The 17,892-nt window shown below is 48.7% G+C and overlaps 1 protein-coding gene and 1 long non-coding RNA gene across 7 annotated transcripts in view; one reads left to right on the forward strand and one right to left on the reverse strand.

The window, feature by feature from the left end:
• Positions 1–207: 207 nt before the first annotated feature.
• LOC138112170 (uncharacterized) lies at positions 208–3,011 on the reverse strand. 6 transcript variants are annotated; one of them, XR_011151588.1, is made up of 4 exons: positions 2,838–3,011; positions 2,072–2,153; positions 1,804–1,940; positions 209–953 (listed from the first exon to the last, which is right to left on the reverse strand). It is a non-coding gene; the product is annotated as an uncharacterized lncRNA (long non-coding RNA). The 6 variants fall into 6 exon arrangements; XR_011151585.1 differs by lacking the exon at positions 2,838–3,011 and adding an exon at positions 2,725–2,822 and having other exon boundaries at positions 210–953; XR_011151587.1 differs by lacking the exon at positions 2,838–3,011 and having other exon boundaries at positions 211–688; positions 771–953; positions 2,072–2,822.
• Positions 3,012–3,352: 341 nt separating this feature from the next.
• Positions 3,353–17,892, forward strand: part of PTEN (phosphatase and tensin homolog) — a 49,705-nt gene continuing 35,165 nt past the window's right edge. The window contains exon 1 of the mRNA XM_069018860.1: positions 3,353–3,843. Coding sequence (XP_068874961.1) covers positions 3,765–3,843 — 79 coding nt within the window. The 5' untranslated portion in view covers positions 3,353–3,764. The remainder of the gene's footprint in view (positions 3,844–17,892) is intronic.

The raw sequence follows: 17,892 nt of genomic DNA on the forward strand, positions 1-17,892 counted from the left end.
TCAGCGGCGCGGCACGGCACGGCACGGCACGGCACGGCACGGCACGGCACGGCACGGCACGGCCTCACCGGCACACGCCGCGAGCACGGGCTCCCGCTTACAGCGTGTAGTGACGGCGGGAACTCCACTCTCTCCTCACTAACAGCTAAAATTCACATAACATATTATATATACACACACATACAGCATGTTAACAGAAATACAAAATAACACATATATAAAACGTGCGTATATACCCACATTTTATATAGATGGAGATATAATTTATGGATACATAACCCATGTAAAACATACCTAACATATTTAAAACCTATCCATGGTGAAAGAAGAATGTCCAGGAAAAAGGCTAAAATGACAGGATGTCTCCGATAGCTGCAATTCACCCAAAGTTTGGGCAATTTCTCTTCAGCCCTTCTGCCTTTGCGCCACGGTTTTCCAGCGACAAGAGGGAACGGCCTCAGGCTGTGCCAGGGGAGGTTCAGGTGGGACATCAGCAGGAATTTCTTCATGGAAGGAACAATTTAGATTTGATCAGGCAAGTCCTCCCTTTCATGCTGCTCTGCCAGCCTTTGATGGTCAAACAGTTTATAATCTTCTGGAGGTTTTTGTTTTTCAGTTCACGTGGACCACTGTGTTCTTTCATTCCTGGAGGAAAATATTGAGGACCCTTCTGGTTTTCTTCCCACTCCTGAAAAAAGTGACATCTGTTTTGCTGCAATTAAGGAGAGATGCAAACACACACACACGAGGAAAAGCAGCTCGGAACCTACGTTTTGTCACTGCTGTGGTGGCAACCTCTGAAAAAAATCCCACTGAAAAATACTTTTAAAAGATGTGGAGAAGTGCAATTTTTCAGAAGCCAGCCGGGGTTGTGGTGATGCAGAAGGTGAGGATTGGATTGGGCTCCAATTTATCAAAACATTGAGGGATTGTGATCAGGATTATGACCAACTCTGGAAAGGAAGAGTTCACGTGGGGTTTCAATTCATAGCTCCAGTGAAGTGCCTGAGAAAGAAGCATGCTGGGAATCGTGGGGTTAATCCTAGGGGGAAAAGGTGTTGGTGGCAGCTCTGTCCCCAGGCGTTTGGCATGCCTTGGGTCATGGGACGGATCCAGAAATCGGGAACGAAAGTTAAAACTCGGACATAGAATGAGTCTGGATGAGTGGGAACCTCAATCCATCCCATTCCAACCTCCACACCTTCCTCTATATCCCAGGTTGCTCCAAACCCTATCCAGTCTGGCCTTGGACACTTCCAGGGATCCAGGGGCAGCCACAATTTTCTCAGCTTTGGGTTTGCAGCTGAAGGAAAGGGGGAGTGTGGAAATTGAGGGGAGCTGGGTGCAGTCAGGCAGGGCCCAAGAGGGACCTTTGTGCCTGGGAGAGCACAAAGTGCTGCTTGAGGCCAGCGTTGGCCCAAGGATGAGTGGATGCAGAGCAGTCCCAAATATATTCTGCCTGAAAACCAGGAGAAGGTTCTGGGAACAGCTTCCCAGTGAGAATAATGGTGGCAAAACATCTTAAGATGCAACCTGATACGTTTCTGAAAGGAATTATATAACACAGCATTTGCAAGGGCTGGAGGCCACAGCAGCCCAGGAAATCCCTCCACCAGACTCCAGCACCTCTCAGAAGTGTTTAAGGATCGAGCAGGACACTGGAATATTTATTTATTTATTATTTACGTTCATTATTCATACACAAAGTGCCTTCAGCAAGATGTCTTTCCCTGACAGCCCCAAAAACGTTTGAGGTGGATTTATGGATAAACCCCAGGATCTGTTTTTTAGGGGGATACCTGCCTGGTTTACATCACCTGCTTTTCATGGAGAGAAGGGGCACGTGGATTCCCCTCGTGCTCTCAGGCCGGTCTGTTCCACGGTGTCTCTCTTCCAGGTGTACAGCAGATGCTGACCTCCAACAGAGTCCATTCCTGAAGCTTTACAGAAGTCCTACATTACAAGCTGCCTTAAAATTCTAGTTTTTGTTACCTCACTAACCTAATATCTCACCTCTCTGCACAAGAAAGGGGAAAAAAAAAATCACACAAAAGATCCTAAAAAAACTTACCAAATAACAAGGAAGATGGAAACTGATAGCAGTGTTCATATCCAGGAGCTCAGGCTGACCAAGCTACCTGATGGTCATCTTCCTGCAAAACATTACCACTGCTAATTCTCAAAAAGTTACAGGAGTTCTCAGCTTAGAGTGCGAAGAGCCTTGTACAATAGGGGTTATCCCCTAACGTTTTAAAAGGTAATAAAGACCGATTTAGAGATTTTTAGACAGTGCTTTCTCCCTGCCAGGATAACTGTGAGCAGCGTGGGAAGGAGAACGGAGTGGCACAGAACACTCCATGGGAATACCACGGGCTGCTGAGCCAGCCGGCCGGACCTGGGGGAGCTGTCATGTCCCTGTCTCTGAGCTTGGTCACCCCGAAGACATCAGCAGGAATTTCTGCATGGAAAGGGTGCTCAGGCCTTGGCAGGGGCTGCCCAGGGAGCTTTGGAGTGCCCATGCCTGGAGGTGTCCAAGGAAGGGCTGGAGGTGGCACTCAGTGCTCTGGGCTGGGGACAAGGTGGGCATCGGGCACAGCTTGGACTCCATGGGCTGGGAGGGCTTTTCCAAACTCAGTAACTCTGTGATTCCGAGGGCAGCAGGTGGCCCAAACCCCCCTTCCCTCGGTGCCCGGTGGCTGCAGGGGGCGACAGGCGCTCGCTCACCGCGGCCTCTCCGCTTCACGCCAACCCCGGGGGCCGTGAGGGGAAGACGACGAACCCCTGAAGACGCCGGGCTGACCCCCTCCCCCCCGTTCCCTTTCCCCGCGGGGCCGCACCGAGCCCGTTCTTCCCCTTGCCTTCTTCCAGCCTAGCTCGGCTGAGGAAGGAGGAGAGGCGAGCGGGCGGCAATCCCGGGGGCTCTAAGGGGCTCGGGCGGCTCGGGGAGCGCTGAGGGGCCCGGAGGCCCCCGACCGCCCCGGCCCCTCACGGCCACTTCCGCCCGCGGGGGAGGTGCCGCCGCGAGTGCCCACGTGACCGGACCGCAGCACCGCGGTCGCCTCACTATACCGCCCGTATCCCTCCGCCCGTCGCCCCCTCCCCCCCACCCCTCCGGGGGACGAGGGGGGGCCGGCGGGAGAAGGAGTACGGGCGGCGCGCGCAGTGAGATCCGGTGCCCCGGTCCCCCCGGTCCGCCGCTTCACCGCTTCTCTGCTGGCGGGGTGGGAGGGACTACTTTGTGTGTTGGCGGATGCGTCGCGTGGGCGTGGCGGCGCCGCCCGCCGTCCCTCTCGGAAACCGCGGCCATGATGGGCGCCCCGCGCCGGCGAGCGCTGCGGGCCGGGGGATGAGCGCGGCCGTGCCGCCCTGAGGAGCCGCCGCTGGGAAGAGCCGAGGGAGCGACCGCCCGGCCCCCGGGGCGGGGAGCGGAGCGGGGCCGGGCCGGGGGCGCGCCCCGCGCCGCTGTCACCATTGCCGGGGCCCGGAGCGCCGCAGAGCTGCTCCCCCCGCCGCCGCCGCGCTCGCCCCAAACACGGCGGCGGCGGCGGCACCGCCCGCAGGGGCTCGGCGCGGCTCCCGACGCGCTCGGAGGAGGCGGAGGAGAAGGAGGAGGAGGAGGGAGCAGCAGCCGGTGCCGCCGCCGGGAGCCGGGCCCGCCCGGGGCTGAGCCGCCGGAGCATCAGCGCCCGGGGCCGCCCGGTGGTGCCTCGCGGCCGCCGCCCGGGCCCTGCGCGCTGCCCCGGAGCGGCCCCCGGCTGCCAGACATGACCGCCATCATCAAAGAGATCGTCAGCAGGAACAAAAGGCGATACCAGGAGGATGGCTTCGACCTGGACCTGACCTGTATCCTCCTCCCGCTCCTGCTCCCGCACGTCCCGCGATTGCATCAGACCCGCGCGGCGTTACCTAACGCGCTGCCCCCGGCCGCTCCGCCGCCGGCGCTCGCCCGGGCCGCCGCGCCCTCCCCCGCCGCCGCCTCGGCCGCCTTTTGTCCGGGCCCGGCAGATTAACGGGAGCTCCAGGATTAACGCCAGCGCTCCTTGCCGGCCGGCCCGCGGCCCCCCCGAGCCGCCGAGGGGCTGCCCCCCCCCTCCCACCCCCGGCCACGGAGCTCCTGCCCGCTCCGGAGCAGCCGCTTATCTCCGGCTGTGTTGGTTTTTGGGCTCACGCAGCAAATGCGCCCGACCCGCCGTGATTTGCGTCCACAGCGCTTTATTTGATTTTTTTTTTAATTTAGTAACTCGTCTTGAATTGCGAATATAATCATGCCGGGCCTGTGGCTTTCCCCGGGTTGCTTCAGTCGAAGCCTGTGTCCTCTGCCCTGATTTCCAGCCCTCCGCTAAAGCAGAGCTGTACCTTAGGATGCAGCAAGGCTCTCCATGACAAGAGGCGGCAATCTCTCCTTCCAAATTAAAAAAAAAAAACCAAACAAAACCAAAACCCACCATTTTTCCCGGTGAACTGCACGAGGATGTGTCACAAACGAGAGCGCATCGGGTGTCATCGAGGAGGATTGTATAGAATACTTATTCTGGAATAAGTAATTAGCGTGCAGTTACGGCTAATGAGGCAAAAGCCGGTGTGTAGTTTTGGTGGCCTTTGGAACAGATGTGCTGGAGCGGCGTCAGGCAGATGTTTAGCTTGGAATGCCCTGCAGGGTTCATGGTGGGTAGGGGCTCTGCTGTGGGCAGGATCTTGCTCCGTGGTGGGGAAAGATTGGTGCTGTGGGAGAGATTTTGGGGCAAGAACTTCGCTTAGAAGTTGGAAAAATGAATATTGACAGTAGTGCTCAGAGCTGGGCTTCTCCCTGTGGAGAGATGTTTCTGTTCTGCAACAGGATTAGGTGGAAATCTATTGGGTTTTGGAGCAATTACATTTATGTCCGAGCAAGTGCTCCAGGTAAATCCAGTTTTTGAGCAGGATCAAAGCTGGTAAAAGCTGTAGCTAGTACAGAGCTCTTGCTTTTGCATTGAGCCTTGGCCTAAAATTTTGGTGGCTTTAAAACAACCTGAAAGGTTCTGGGCTTTACCAAGTGGCTGCTTAGGTTTTAGTTTTTAACTAGCAGCTCTGGTTCATTATTCTGTGTTATGTTTGTGATAAAAACTCTTTTAGGCCTGGATTTTTAAATGTTTGCACTTGGTTATTTCATTGGCTGTTCGGGTTATGGAAAGAGTTAAGTGGTCACAAAACCAAAAGGTTTTTACTTCACAGTTGAAGAGTTTGGTGTTTCAGGTATCTTTGCCTAGATTTGCCCTTGGTAGGGAGAGATATTTTGACCCAAACAGATCTTTTTAACTGGTCATATTCTCCCAGCAAGAAAATTAGTGAATGCTGAACCTCGACTTTCTTGCTCAAGATTGCCTAATGATGTGTCAAATGGAATTGATTGCTTATTTTTAATTTTTATTCTTAGAATTTTGTGTTAAAAACCAGGCCATTGCCCTGGGCTTAGGCTGGCTTTTCTAAAAGGAGCAGCTGGCTGCAGTTCTGCCATGAAATTTTTGGAAAAGATGGTTTGGTTTCTTTAATGATAGAGAAAATAACATAGGAAGAAGCAGGGGGGTTTTGTAGCTGCACATTTTGAACAGATAATGAATGAAGACTTCTGCCTGTGCAGTGCCATGGCTTTGCTTGAAGGCTGATGTTGCTGCAGAAGTGAAAGTTGAATTGTTTTAATCACTTTGTGCAGGCTTCTTTTTGCAGGGCTCCGATTGCATTGTTGCTCACCATTCCTGGTAGCTGGGAAATAACCTATTTATTCCTTACATGCATGACCATGGATTTAGCTCTCCAACCATGTGATGTTAAGGGGAAAAAAGAGAAAACTTGAAGCCCAAGTGAGCTGTTCAACAAGGCATGGCTGGAGGACCAGGTGTTAGAGATGCCGGGTTAGTTCAGGGTAGCTGCCTCTGTCCAGCTAAAAGGGAGAGGCAGCCAGGAGCTGGACAGCCCAGTGATTTGGGCATTTGGCTGGGAAATGGGAAATGGAGGTCTGGGTTCCTCCTGCAGCTCCAGAACACTCAGGAGCTGGTGCTTCCCTGGGCTTTGGGAGCTGGAGAGTGAAAGGAATTGCAGTGAATCCAGATGAGGTGCCTGTGTTCTGCGCTCTGCCCTTTCTCCTGCCCCCTGAGGGAAGCTTCCTGTCCTGGAGTCCTGTGTGGACAGAGACTTTGGGTCCTGGATATTATCCCAAGGCCTTGCAGGAGCTCCTGGGTGCCTAAGGCGGGCTGGGTGAGGTGCTGGAGTGCCAAAATCCTTGAATGGGCTGCGTCAGATCCTTTTAAAAGTGATCTTGATGTATGTACGGTGCAGGACATTGTGCTCGGAACTCTGAGTTCCTGAGGAGTTGATTAAGAATTCTTGTGTGTGTAATGTGGGATTTCAGCAAAGGGAGATAGCATCTTCCCAAAATCAGTGCAGAGTGTGAAAATAAGCCTGTGTGTCTTTAAAAACCACACTGACACTACTTTTCATCTGATCGGATGTTCTCTGTGAGCAGTCTTTATGCACATCTTGGAAAAAAGTATTTTGAACTTAGAAGAAGAAATGGTTTTAAAGGTGGAGACATTAAATCAGGTGTTTAATACTTCAGATATTTATTTCTGGTTCTTTTGGGTTTCTAATTAATTTCTGCAATACTGGATACTTTTTGTGCACATGGGTGAGAAGGAAAGTTGGATCAGTGGTTTTCTTCTCCTGTGGTTGCATTTCTTGATGCTGCAAGCACCAGAATGTTTTCTGAGGCACTCTGTGTGTTACTTCTGAAATTGTGCAGCTTGGTGGTGCCCCCCTTAGTGCAGGGAACAGCAGAGAGAAAACACTTCTGTGCAGCAGTGCATGGATTGCTTGTGTCTTAAGAGCTCTGTGTGTGACTGAGTTCAGCGAGTGGCTTCACTATTTGGGACTGAAGTGGGAAAAAATCGTGTGACTGCTTCTTGTGCCCATCCTAGCTTGGGTTAAACTTTGTCTCATGTCCCCAGGCCTTCTGGTAGGGGTGAGAATGGGCAGCTAGGCTGAGCCCAGGGCTTGACTGAGGCATGTGGAGCTCGTGACCTACATAGTGGTACAAACTGCAGCAATATTCAGGCGAGATGAGATGTTGGGTGCAGTTTACACGTCTCACACGTCGTTTGTCTCGTGGAATGAAAGGCAGAGAATGCTGAAATTGCGGGAGGAAGCTGCTTAGAATCTCTCACTGCTTTATGCTATTTGCAGTCCTAAAGCTCTTTGCATTTTTAATGAAATTTTAAATTATGGGACTTGACTCAAAATGGCTCAGCTTCCAGGAAAAAAAAAGAAGAATTAGTGGCATGAGGTCCATACCGTGTTTAAAAATAGAGCCCGAGCTGGAAATGCCATTTTTTAAAAAGGCTTAGTCTCATTTTAAGATTGAAGTTTGTTAGAGGTTTTGTAACAAGTTTGTCTTGCACACAAGCACTGGGAGCGTTTAGAAGAAACGAGAAGAGACCAACTGGCAATGCATTTTATTGGTGGGAAAGTATTTCTTTGTTCTGAAGTAAACCATGTTACTTAGCAGTATTCAGAGCCCGACAGACTCATTTTGCATCTGGAGCCTGGGATGATGTTGGGTTTTGGACAAGATTAATGCCAATTTTGCTCTGAATTCATCTCAGAAGTCTGTTTGCAAAGACAGCACTCCAGCAGCCCTGCTGGCTGGGGACTCAGCAGAGTTTCAGTTCCCTGCTTGTTACAGGATGTGTTTGATCCCAGGAAAATTGTTCTTTCTGCGCTTAGCAAGGGTAAGGGTTCTGAATTGTCCAGGTGGAGAAAGCAAGGTGGTGGCTGCTGCAAATGAGTTCCTGCATTTTCTCTCTGGGGTTAGACATGGGCTAGGTCATTTACTGTTCCTCACAACCCAAAAAACCCCAAACCCTCTGACATACTGCTGTAGTTGTGTGGATAGGGGTGTTTGACAGCTGAAACCTTCAAACCCCAGCACAGCAGGTGCTGTGTGGTGCAATCCCATGCAGAGTCACCCAGCCCCTTCCTGCTCTGCTTTTTCACTGCTGAAAGGGTTGTTCAGAAAGGGGCTTAGAAGAAGCTCTCACAAATACTGCTCGTCTCTTTGCACTTGTTTAAATGTAGTGCAGGATTCTTAGGGAACTGCTTCAGCTTGGATCGTCAGAAATTTTCAGTGTATGCGGAGACTGTTTGCACAAGCTAAACTCCAAATTAAAAAATACCTGTCTGTGCACACTTTTAAATGAACAGAAGCTGAAGAAGTAGTGGCTGTGTGTTCTTCTCGAGGTGGGCAGAGAAATGAGTGGACCCTGCATAGCATTTCTTACAGGGTGACCTCTTAGAAAAAGCCCAGCCAAAGTGATAAATGATTGGAGCCTGGTTTTAAGTTCAGTTAAGGGTGTGAAATCTTCAGAACATCCAGAGCTTTGTTGTTAAACATGGAGAGGGTAATGGTGAATTAAGTGCCAGCTTTGCTAGGACCAGTACTAGGTTTGAGTATTCCTTTCTTAAGGAAAAATCCAAGTTTCCTCTTGCTTACACTAAGACTGATGAGGTGTTGGCACTTGAGGAGTTACTTTGTGGGGTTTGCTCGGTGAGGACAGTTCTGTCACTGTTGAGGACTCCTGAAAATCCCACCCATTTACTCTGTGTGGTTGGCTGGCCAGCATCAACACTGGGTCCAGCTGGAGCCTTGAAGGGTGGTGAATTTTGGAAATGCATCTTTCTAGGAATTTGTGCTAGTCAGGGAGACCTTTCTGTCCACGGGATCATTCCATCTGCCTTGCACTGACCTGGGAGAGGATGTAGCCTTGAGTGGGGACCTTATCCAATGCTGGAACTGCTGTTCCTGCTGCAGTGGCTCTTGATGGCTGCTAGGCTGGGGCCAGCAAATTTCCTTGGGACAAAATTCCTATTGCTATCCAGTGCTAGACATCTCCTAGAAGAACTTGCTTGTATTACCAGAGTGTTCTGGAGCACAGTGACTGCTGTAGAGACAGTGAGTATTTGCTAAATGAGGTCTTAAAACTGTTCAGAGGAGTACAGAATTGTCTTCATTTTCTCCCAGAAGAGAGGTGACTGTCTTTTCCATTTTATTCCTTGGAGATTGGTTTGGACACCTAAATCCTCTCTCATTGTGGAAGCAATTGATATCATTTGTTCAGTAATAATACGGCTGGAAGAATGTTGTGTTAAAAACCCCGTGCTAAAAAGCAGAAAGACAAAGCTAAACTTTAGGGAGTAGCAAGTACAAAGTTGAAATTTTATGTGTGAAGCTTCTGTTTACCAAGTTTTTGCTGGTTGTGAATTGCTGAACAGTTCCTTAAATGAAATTATATTTTTAATTGATTAATGTTGTTGCCATATTAATGCTGCATAAACTGACAAATTATACCCTGGTACCTTAGCCAGAGTCTTCCCCTACAACAGGTTTAAACATGAAAATGGTTGTTGTATAATGATTTAAAGGACAATTGTGCTCTGACAAACTGGAAGAGAAGGGAGGGAATAGGCAGCTGAGCTGTCAAATCCCTTAATTACATTAGAGACCAAAGATACTGTCATTACTCATAACTAACTCCCTTTCAAAGCCCAGCTCCTTTCTAGTTCGGAGCAACTCAGAGCTCTGTGGGATTTTTATTCTTTTACTGTGCCTGATACAGGCTGGATGTTGAAGGGGAATTTATTGTATGGCTTTTTCGGGGGGGAAAATGGGATATAGCCTGGAGTTGTGCATAGTAATTCCTGGATATGCCCTGTGCCTCATCTTAAACCATAGGGGAGGTGTGGGCTCCTTTGATTGGGCATTTTGGTGAAGGTTTTTTGGGATTAAAGCTGCACAAGTCTGTGCATTCCTGTGAGTTACTGGAATGGTGGTTTCTGGGCTGTGAGAAGGGAATTTATTTGGAAATGTGTAGCCCTGTAGAGCAGGATGTCTTCTGAAACATGGATTATTTGTGGGTGGTTGACTCTGCTTTGGCTTCTGTTCGCTTTTGGATGTGTCTTAGGCCCAGGTTGATATTTCAGATGTAAACAAATCCTTGTTCCAGTTTCTAATTCAAGCCAGCATCCTCTTTGCTCCTGTTGTCATCTGCCTCGTTTGCTGTCTCGCCTGTGGGGCCCTGGAAAAAAAAAAAGGCATTTTTGTAGAATGGAAGTAAATAATTGTGCAATTAGGCCCTGTATCATGCTGCATAAATCTAGGTTATCTTAATAACGATTTTTAGGCAATGTAGCTCAAGTAGTGGCTCTGTGATTCAAATGGTAATTGACTGTGCAGCTAAAAAAATTAAACCCAACTGCTCTGTGTTTGGGATGATGACTATTGCAAAAGCTGGCATTGTTCCCTTTAAAGATGAACTCCCAGCTCCACAGCCCCAGCGTGCAGCAGTGCAGAAAAACTGCTTAATATCCAGTTTTTTGTAGTGAAGTGCTTAAGAAACATCTTTATAAACTTAATTCTGCCTTTGTGGGGCTGTAGTATAATAGCTTTTAATTGCATGATTAATTTTCTTAGAGGCCTCTGCTTAATTCATTGCATTGCCTGGGTATATATCAGGCTACAACTGAAGAGTTGTGTATTTTCTGTTCTCTAATTTCTTGTGTGGGTGAGTTCGACAAGGAATGTCCTTTTTTTATGCTAACGTTTAGAGGAGGGAGACACTAGATCTCAGTGGGATAAAATTATCTAGTTGGGGGTTATTGGTTGAGGAGTGGTTTATTAGAATGTCCTTCTGTCTTGCCACTCACCTTTATCTTCTTTTCATCCACCCCCCACAAATGAAGGTTTGATTTCCATAAAACCCCTACTTTTTGCAGTTCCTGATTTATGAAAGTTTTTTGTGTGCTGTATTTGTCCTCCAACCCAATAGCTATTTTAAATTCCCTTGTCTGTGAAAGTTTTGGATGTTCTTTCAGGCTTGCAAAAAGTTGAGTCTGAGCCATTTTTCACTTCCTGTCAGTAAATATCAAAGTAGTGACTCTTCTGTGCTGACTTCTCTTTACTGAATAAAATTCTTGTATTTTTCTGGGGGTGTTTGAGGTTAGGACGTGCTTAAGTACACAGTGGTGCTTGGTTCAGGGAGATCCTGCAAAGTGGGGTGGTGTGCTGGGAACACACACGGTGACATCTCATAGCTCTGCTTGAAAGAGCTCGTGTTGAGTTGGGTTGGTGGTTAAAACAGGTCAGTTTGGCACTTAAAAACTCAAATTGAGATGTGACAGTCAGGCTTCTCAGAGCCTGGGGTCCTCTGGAGAGGATCTTCTCAGTCCCTGTCTTGCCTTGTGTGCACTCCTGGATGTGGCACCTGGTGCTGTGGTTTGGGTGCCAGGGTGGGGATCAGTCACAGGTTGGATGTGATGATCCCAGAGGTGTTTTCCAGCCTCAGTGATCCTGGGATGCTGCACCATTGTCCTTGGGCCACCGTGTGTTGCTGCAGCTTGTCGGGATGCCGGGCTGGCTATGGAAAGATAGGATGTGGCCTCTTCCAAAATGTCAGCAGAAACAAAAGAACTTTCTGAACTGGACCTTGGCATCTTTCCCTCAGGAAATTTGTTGGGATTGTAGGCAGTGCTGTAGGTCTGGACTTGGGGCTGAGTTAGGGAGTTGAAGCCCAGTCTCTGCCTTCACAGCTGAAGCTGTCAGATTCGGTATCAGTAATACAGAGTCTGATGCATCATTTTTTTTGTTTGCTCTTAGCTCTTTCTGAATGGGGAGGGCAGCTTTTCTGTGTCCTTTAATATTGTCAGCTATTTTAGAGGGGTTTCATGAGTTGGAAGGGATTCACAAGGATCATCAAAATCCAGCTCCTGGCCTTGCACAGGACACCCCAACAATCCCACCGTGTGCCTGAGAGCATTGTCCAAACACTCCTTGCAGCTCTACACAAGAGCTCATGTTTCCTTTACTCTCTGCATGCTTTTGTGTCTTTATTTATGATTCCAAACCATTTTGAAATGGAAATGTAAGGTGCCTTTTTGTCAGCCTTTGTCAGAACAAGCTGTTCTCTAAAGCAGCCATCATCTTTCATGCTTTTGTTACCATTTTTTCTATTTATGCTGCGAGGCCTGTAGTTTTTTTCCCCCCAATCTTAACGTGACCCCATTAGCTCTTCAGCAAAGCTTCCATATGGCTGAGAGCTCCTGGACACATTTCCTACACCTCACAGATGAAGGGAGAGACCCTTGCTCTGGGATTACTTCCCAAATGCAATGTAATAAGCAGGTCCAGAAGTGAGTTGTGGATGTAGACAACCTGGCATATCCTCTTGAGGCATCTTCTGCTTTATTTCTTTGTGCTGTGGGAATTTGAGTTCCCCTCCAGACCTATTGTCAGCACCATGACCTGATGTGAACAGGGTTTTCTCCTGGATACGAAGGAGTTGCAGTTATTCCTTATCTAGGTTGTTGCATTTAAATTGCAGGCTGAAAGCTTAAAAAACTAAAAAATGGGAAAAAGAAAAAAAAAAAAAAAGTCCTTGTTGGAACATGGAGCATCAAGGGGTTAAATGCATTTCTTCTAAACGATAAAATGTTTCAGCCACATCTGAGTTGGTCCCTTTGCTTGTTCTTCAAGGCACAGATGGTAGAGTTGACAAGTGCAGCTGGCTGGCTACAAGGAATCCTCCTTTGCTCTGAAGAACTTTCTTCCTGTTCATTTCCTCTATATTTCCATCACTTCCTGATGATCCAGGCTCACAGAAAAATACTGAACTTATTTTGCATTTCATGCTGGCTAATGGAAATGCTGCCTATTAAACAAAAAAGGCACTCATGGGTACAGCTTAAACAGCATGTACATTAGGAAAGTCTTCTAGGTTTCTCTGGGTATATTTTCCTATGTCATTTTCTTTTGTGTTCTTGGGATGCTGTCAAGAAAATGGCACTAATAAGAGCTTGGCCATTTGTCAGGGCTCTTAAGTCTGTTTGAGGATGGAGTGTGGACACTTCTTGTAACACTCCCCCCGTAGCTCCAGGCTGTCAAGCTGTTGAACAGTAAGAACAGTGCTGGTTTTTTTCCCTTGCTGTTGCTCTGTGGACTCGTTCGAGCTGGAGTTAAAGGGCTGGAGGTCACCAGGCGAACGTTTCGTCGCTGGCAGGCCCAGCTGCGCCGCCAGACCGCCTCACACGGGTCCTGCAGCCAGAGTTCCTGAAAACTGCAGGCAAATTCAGACAACAAAGCAACTTTGGGAGACTTCAAAGCCCCGCTGTGCCTGTGCTCTGGGCGTCGCTGTCAAACGGGACTCGGCAGTGACAGCTTGGCCACCCCGCGCTGCAGGCTGGGTCCCCTGGCAGGCAGGAGGGTGAGGGGTGACACGGAGCAGAGCTGGCAGCACATGAGGAGTGGGCTGGTGGGGAGCAGATTAAAGCAAGGACAAGCCTCCCCTGCCTGAACTGGAAGTGAAAAGTAGCATTCCTGGCAGTGGTGAAGCTTTTTTCAGGCTGTAGATGCCCTGATTTAAGTGTGTTCTTTGTTAAATGAAACTCCTGTTTGGGAGCTGGAAGCTGAGGGTCAGAAAAATGGGCTGCTGTTGTTTTATTTGCAGGTGTCAGGTTCAGGGTGTACAGTAAATTTTTAGCTCCAAAGCACAACTTGAACCAGCTCCATCATTCACAGCTTCAGGAACACTCAGCTTGTTTGAAATTTCCTTTCTGAAGAAAGGTGAAGCCTTATTGAAGCCTTTGATTCACAGAATCCCAGAGTGGTTTGGGCTGGAAGGAACCTGAAAGCCCATCCAGTGCCACCCCTGCCATGGGCAGGGACACCTCCCACTGTCCCAGGCTGCTCCCAGCCCCAATGTCCAGCCTGGCCTTGGACACTGCCAGGGATCCAGGGGCAGCCACAGCTGCTCTGGGCACCCTGTGCCAGGACCTGCCCACCCTCCCAGGGAAGGATTTCTTCCCAATATCCAATATAAACCTACTCACTGTCAGTGGGAAGCCAGTCCCCCTTCTCCTGTTGTTCCAGGTCCTTGTAAGCAGTAAATATTTGTAAAATTGTGAAGGGCTATGAGTTTCAAGGTTCTTTTTCATTTGTGTTTTGATGTAAAACCTGTCTCAGTGTTGGGTCTAAAATGTAAATCTGTGTGTAAATTCTGTAGCACTGCATGCTCTGGCCTGCTTATAAAAGAGGAGATGAGGTCATTTGCTCTTTGTTTTCCTGTTAGAGCCACCTTAATGAGTGGAGTGAGAATCAGGGGTTAAATACTTGGAAATACAGGACTTCATCAAATCACTCAGACATTTTAATGATGTTCTTGTTACTAATTGACAATGTTGATCATTGCAGGAAAGGCTGCAGCTGTCGGTTTTTGCAGCTTCCTTGTGACTGTTTAAGAATTAAGAATTGGTAAATATTTTGCTATGCTTTTTTGGCCACCTTCCATTATTAGGAAAAAGTCTGAATTTGTGAGCAAAATCAGTTACAGGACCAACATGAGTAATTTACTTTTATATCTCCATGTATGTAAAAAATTGCAAGTGTATACTGCATATTCTTTAATTTGGTCTTGGCATAATGTGAATATATAGACAGCTATTTTTGAAAGTGATTATAACAGCTGATTTGCATAATGATCCAGGATTTTTCTCATAGCAACTGCAAAGACTGTCATCTTCAGCAACGTGGGAATGATTTCAGGCTTTAAGGAGAGTGTTTTGTTCAATCTGTGAGCAGCATTAGAGCAAAGGCATTTCTGAAGTGGCACATGGATTATTGGCATTGGTCTGGTTTCAGTATTGACGAAGCACCATTGGGGCATTGGGGGATTTAGCAGATAATTGGGTATTTGATTTTAAGGTTCCTGGGGCACAGCACAGTGATGTCTTGGCTCCTTTGGAAGTAAGAGTTCTGTAGGTGATGATAAGAACTTGAGTAGAGGATGGTGTTCTGCTGGCATGTGTCGTGGGGCACCACAGTACAGAGAAGATCTGAAGCTGTCAGAGAGTGTCCAAAGGAGGGACACGGGGATGGGGAAGGGTCTGGAGGAGCAGCTGGGGACACTGGGTTTGTTCAGCTGGAGCACACCGAGGTCAGACCTCACCGGGGGCTGCAGCTCCCATCTCTGCTCCCTGGGACAGGGACAGCACCCAGGGAGCGGCTGGAGCTGGGTCAGGGCAGGCTCAGGCTGGAGATGAGGGAAAGGTTCTTCCCCCAGAGGGTGCTGGGCACTGCCCAGGCTCCCCAGGGAACGGTCCCGGCCCCGAGGCTGCCAGAGCTCCAGGAGCGTTTGGACAGCGCTGCCAGGGATGCCCAGGGTGGGGCTGTTGGGGTGTCTGGGCAGGGCCAGGGGCTGCACTGGGTGATCCTTGGGGATCTCTTCCAGCTCAGGATATTTGGGTTTCTATGATCGTGAGTCTGTCCATGGCAATTGTTTTTTATTATCAGCACTAGCTAAAATCCCAGCCTCCATGTTTACAAGACTGAGAAAGGAATGAGTACTTTAAAAACTATTAGAACCATTTTTGGGAATGAGTATCATAGCAAAGAGCTACTTTGGCAAAATGTGGTGGGGTTTATTTTACGCTGTTTAGAAAGCCCATTTCAAATCCTTGTGGGTTCCTTCCAACTCAGCATATCCTATGATTGTACGAAATTTTGGTAGTTACACTACTTTGGTTGACTTTGTTTTTGCATGTGCTGAACAGCCTCAGTAAATGACTGAGGCTTCTTCTGTTTTTGTTTTCCTGTCTTAAAAAAAAAAAAAGCTTGGAATTGATAATGAACTTGTTGCATGTTTTAAATGATCAGTTCTCCCAGATTTCTAAAATTAGCATTATGATTACCAATTTCATGATGACTCAGAGTTTTCCTTTGAATGGAAGCCCAGCTTCCCAAGTTCCTGTGTAAGAAATCTTATCTTAGGAGTGAATATCCTAATTTCAGTTTTGGAAATTGGTGTTAAGTGAAGTGAGGTGTGAAAAGGGGTGTCTGAATTGTTGAGTGTGGCTGGTGAGACCAGAGCTTGCTGAAGGCAATGCTCAGTGGATGGTTGCTCCTGAAGTGGTCCTTGCAGTGATCAGGGACTGTCCCTGTCGCTGAAGAGGAGGTTCATTCTCCAGCATGGGGATGAAAACAAGCTGGGAGGGATGCAGGAACAACTATCCCCTTCACTTGCTGCAGATCTTAGGGTATCTTTTCACAGGATGGGTGTAAGAAGTTGGCTTTTATGACAGCTTTTCCATTTGAGTTATAAAACTTCTATTTCTGCTCAGAGATTTAATTCATCTGCAGCACCATTTCCATTCTGTTCTTCCACCTTAGTGCTGCCTAATGCAAAAGCATTCTTTGGTTGTGTGAACCACCACAAGAGCTTCAAAGCAGCACATCAAGGCTGCCAGAGCTCCAGGAGCGTTTGGACAAGGCTCTTGGGGACGGGCTGGAGTTGTTGGGGTGTCTGTGCAGGGCCAGGAGCTGGACTGGATGATCCTGTGGGTCCTTCCAGCTCAGGATATTGATGGTTCTGTGTCTCTTCACCGTGCTGTCAGGAGCACATATTGAAAAGGCACAGAATTCTCTGTCCCAGCAGTTAGAATGGGTCTGTCATTGCTGCTGCATGCTTTCCTTGGGAGCAGATGGAGCCTGGTGCCTGGAAGGGCGTCGCTGGGGCCGTGTCCTTTGGCACCAGCCCTGTGCAGACACCAGGGTGAGTCAGCAGTGGCTGGGAACTGCATTCCAGTCTAATGCTTTGAGATAATCACTGAGGTGCTTCAGGACGATTATATTTAGGTGGGGGAGACATTGGCTTGCCTGTTAAAAAAATAATTGTGTTTTTCTAAAAACAACCCTTCCTCCCCACTAGGGTCGCTGTTGGATATTTGATTTTGAGCAACACTTGGGGTTTTGTGCTGTCAGGTTGCAAAGCCCCAGAGCACACAAAACACTTTAGTGGATCAGCATCACAGGCTCACAGAATAGTTGGGGTTGGAAGGAACTTCTGGAGATCATCCAGTCCAACTCCTGTCCAGGCAGGGTCAGAGGAGCACTTCCAGGTGGGCTTGGAGAGTCTCCAGAGAGGAAGACTCAACACCCTCCCTGAGCAGCTGTGCCAGGGCTCTGCCACCCTCCAGGGAAGTTGTTCTTCCTCATGTCGAGGTGGCCTCAGTAAAATAGATTCATATTTCCCCCCCACACCCCATCTGAAGTATTTTTCCATTGTCTTTCCTTACTGGCATATTGGGGAACACCTATTGCAATTCCCACTTTTGGTTTAAAAGGTAAAAATAATTGTAACGCTCGCAGAATCATGGAATGGTTTAAGGGACCTTAAAGCCCATCCAGTGCCACCCCTTGCTACAGGCAGGGGCATCTTTCACCATCCCAGGTTGCTCCAAGCCCTGTCCAGCCTGGCATGGGACAATTCCAAGGGTGATGCATGGATCAGCTTAATCATTCCTAGTGGTGAGAATCATTCCTGGGTGAGAAGGCAGTGCTCAGTCAGAGGCTGGACTCCCCAATCCAAGAGGTGTTTCCCAGGCTGATGCATTCTGTGCCCAGTGGTGCAGCTGTTTGGAAGCAGGAATGGCTGCGAGCTGTGCCCGCACCCTCGTGCGGCGCCCTCGAGCGAGGGAGGGAGCAGGGAGAGCCGGGAGCCGAGCGGGACTCGCGCTTCCAACAGCCCGGGAGCGCCCCGCTTATTTTGGAACTTCTTATCTCCCTGTGCCTGCGTGTTTGGAGGCTCTGGTGTTTGGAGCAGTGTGTGAGCAGGCTGGGAACGCTGCTGTTAAGATGTTCTGTTCCCTTGGCTCAGGGGGTGTGTCTGCCTCACTCCCATCTTGCACCAGCTGGGAATCCTGGAGAGTATCTCCTGTCTCAGCCCCTCAGAGAGGCATCTGAACATCAACCACGGGCTGCAGTGCCTGAAAAAATGTAGGAGAGCTCATGATTGCTCACAGAAATGTGAGCAAGTCACA

The sequence above is a fragment of the Aphelocoma coerulescens genome, chromosome 6 (genome assembly GCF_041296385.1).
Source record: "Aphelocoma coerulescens isolate FSJ_1873_10779 chromosome 6, UR_Acoe_1.0, whole genome shotgun sequence".
Lineage (NCBI taxonomy): Eukaryota > Metazoa > Chordata > Aves > Passeriformes > Corvidae > Aphelocoma > Aphelocoma coerulescens.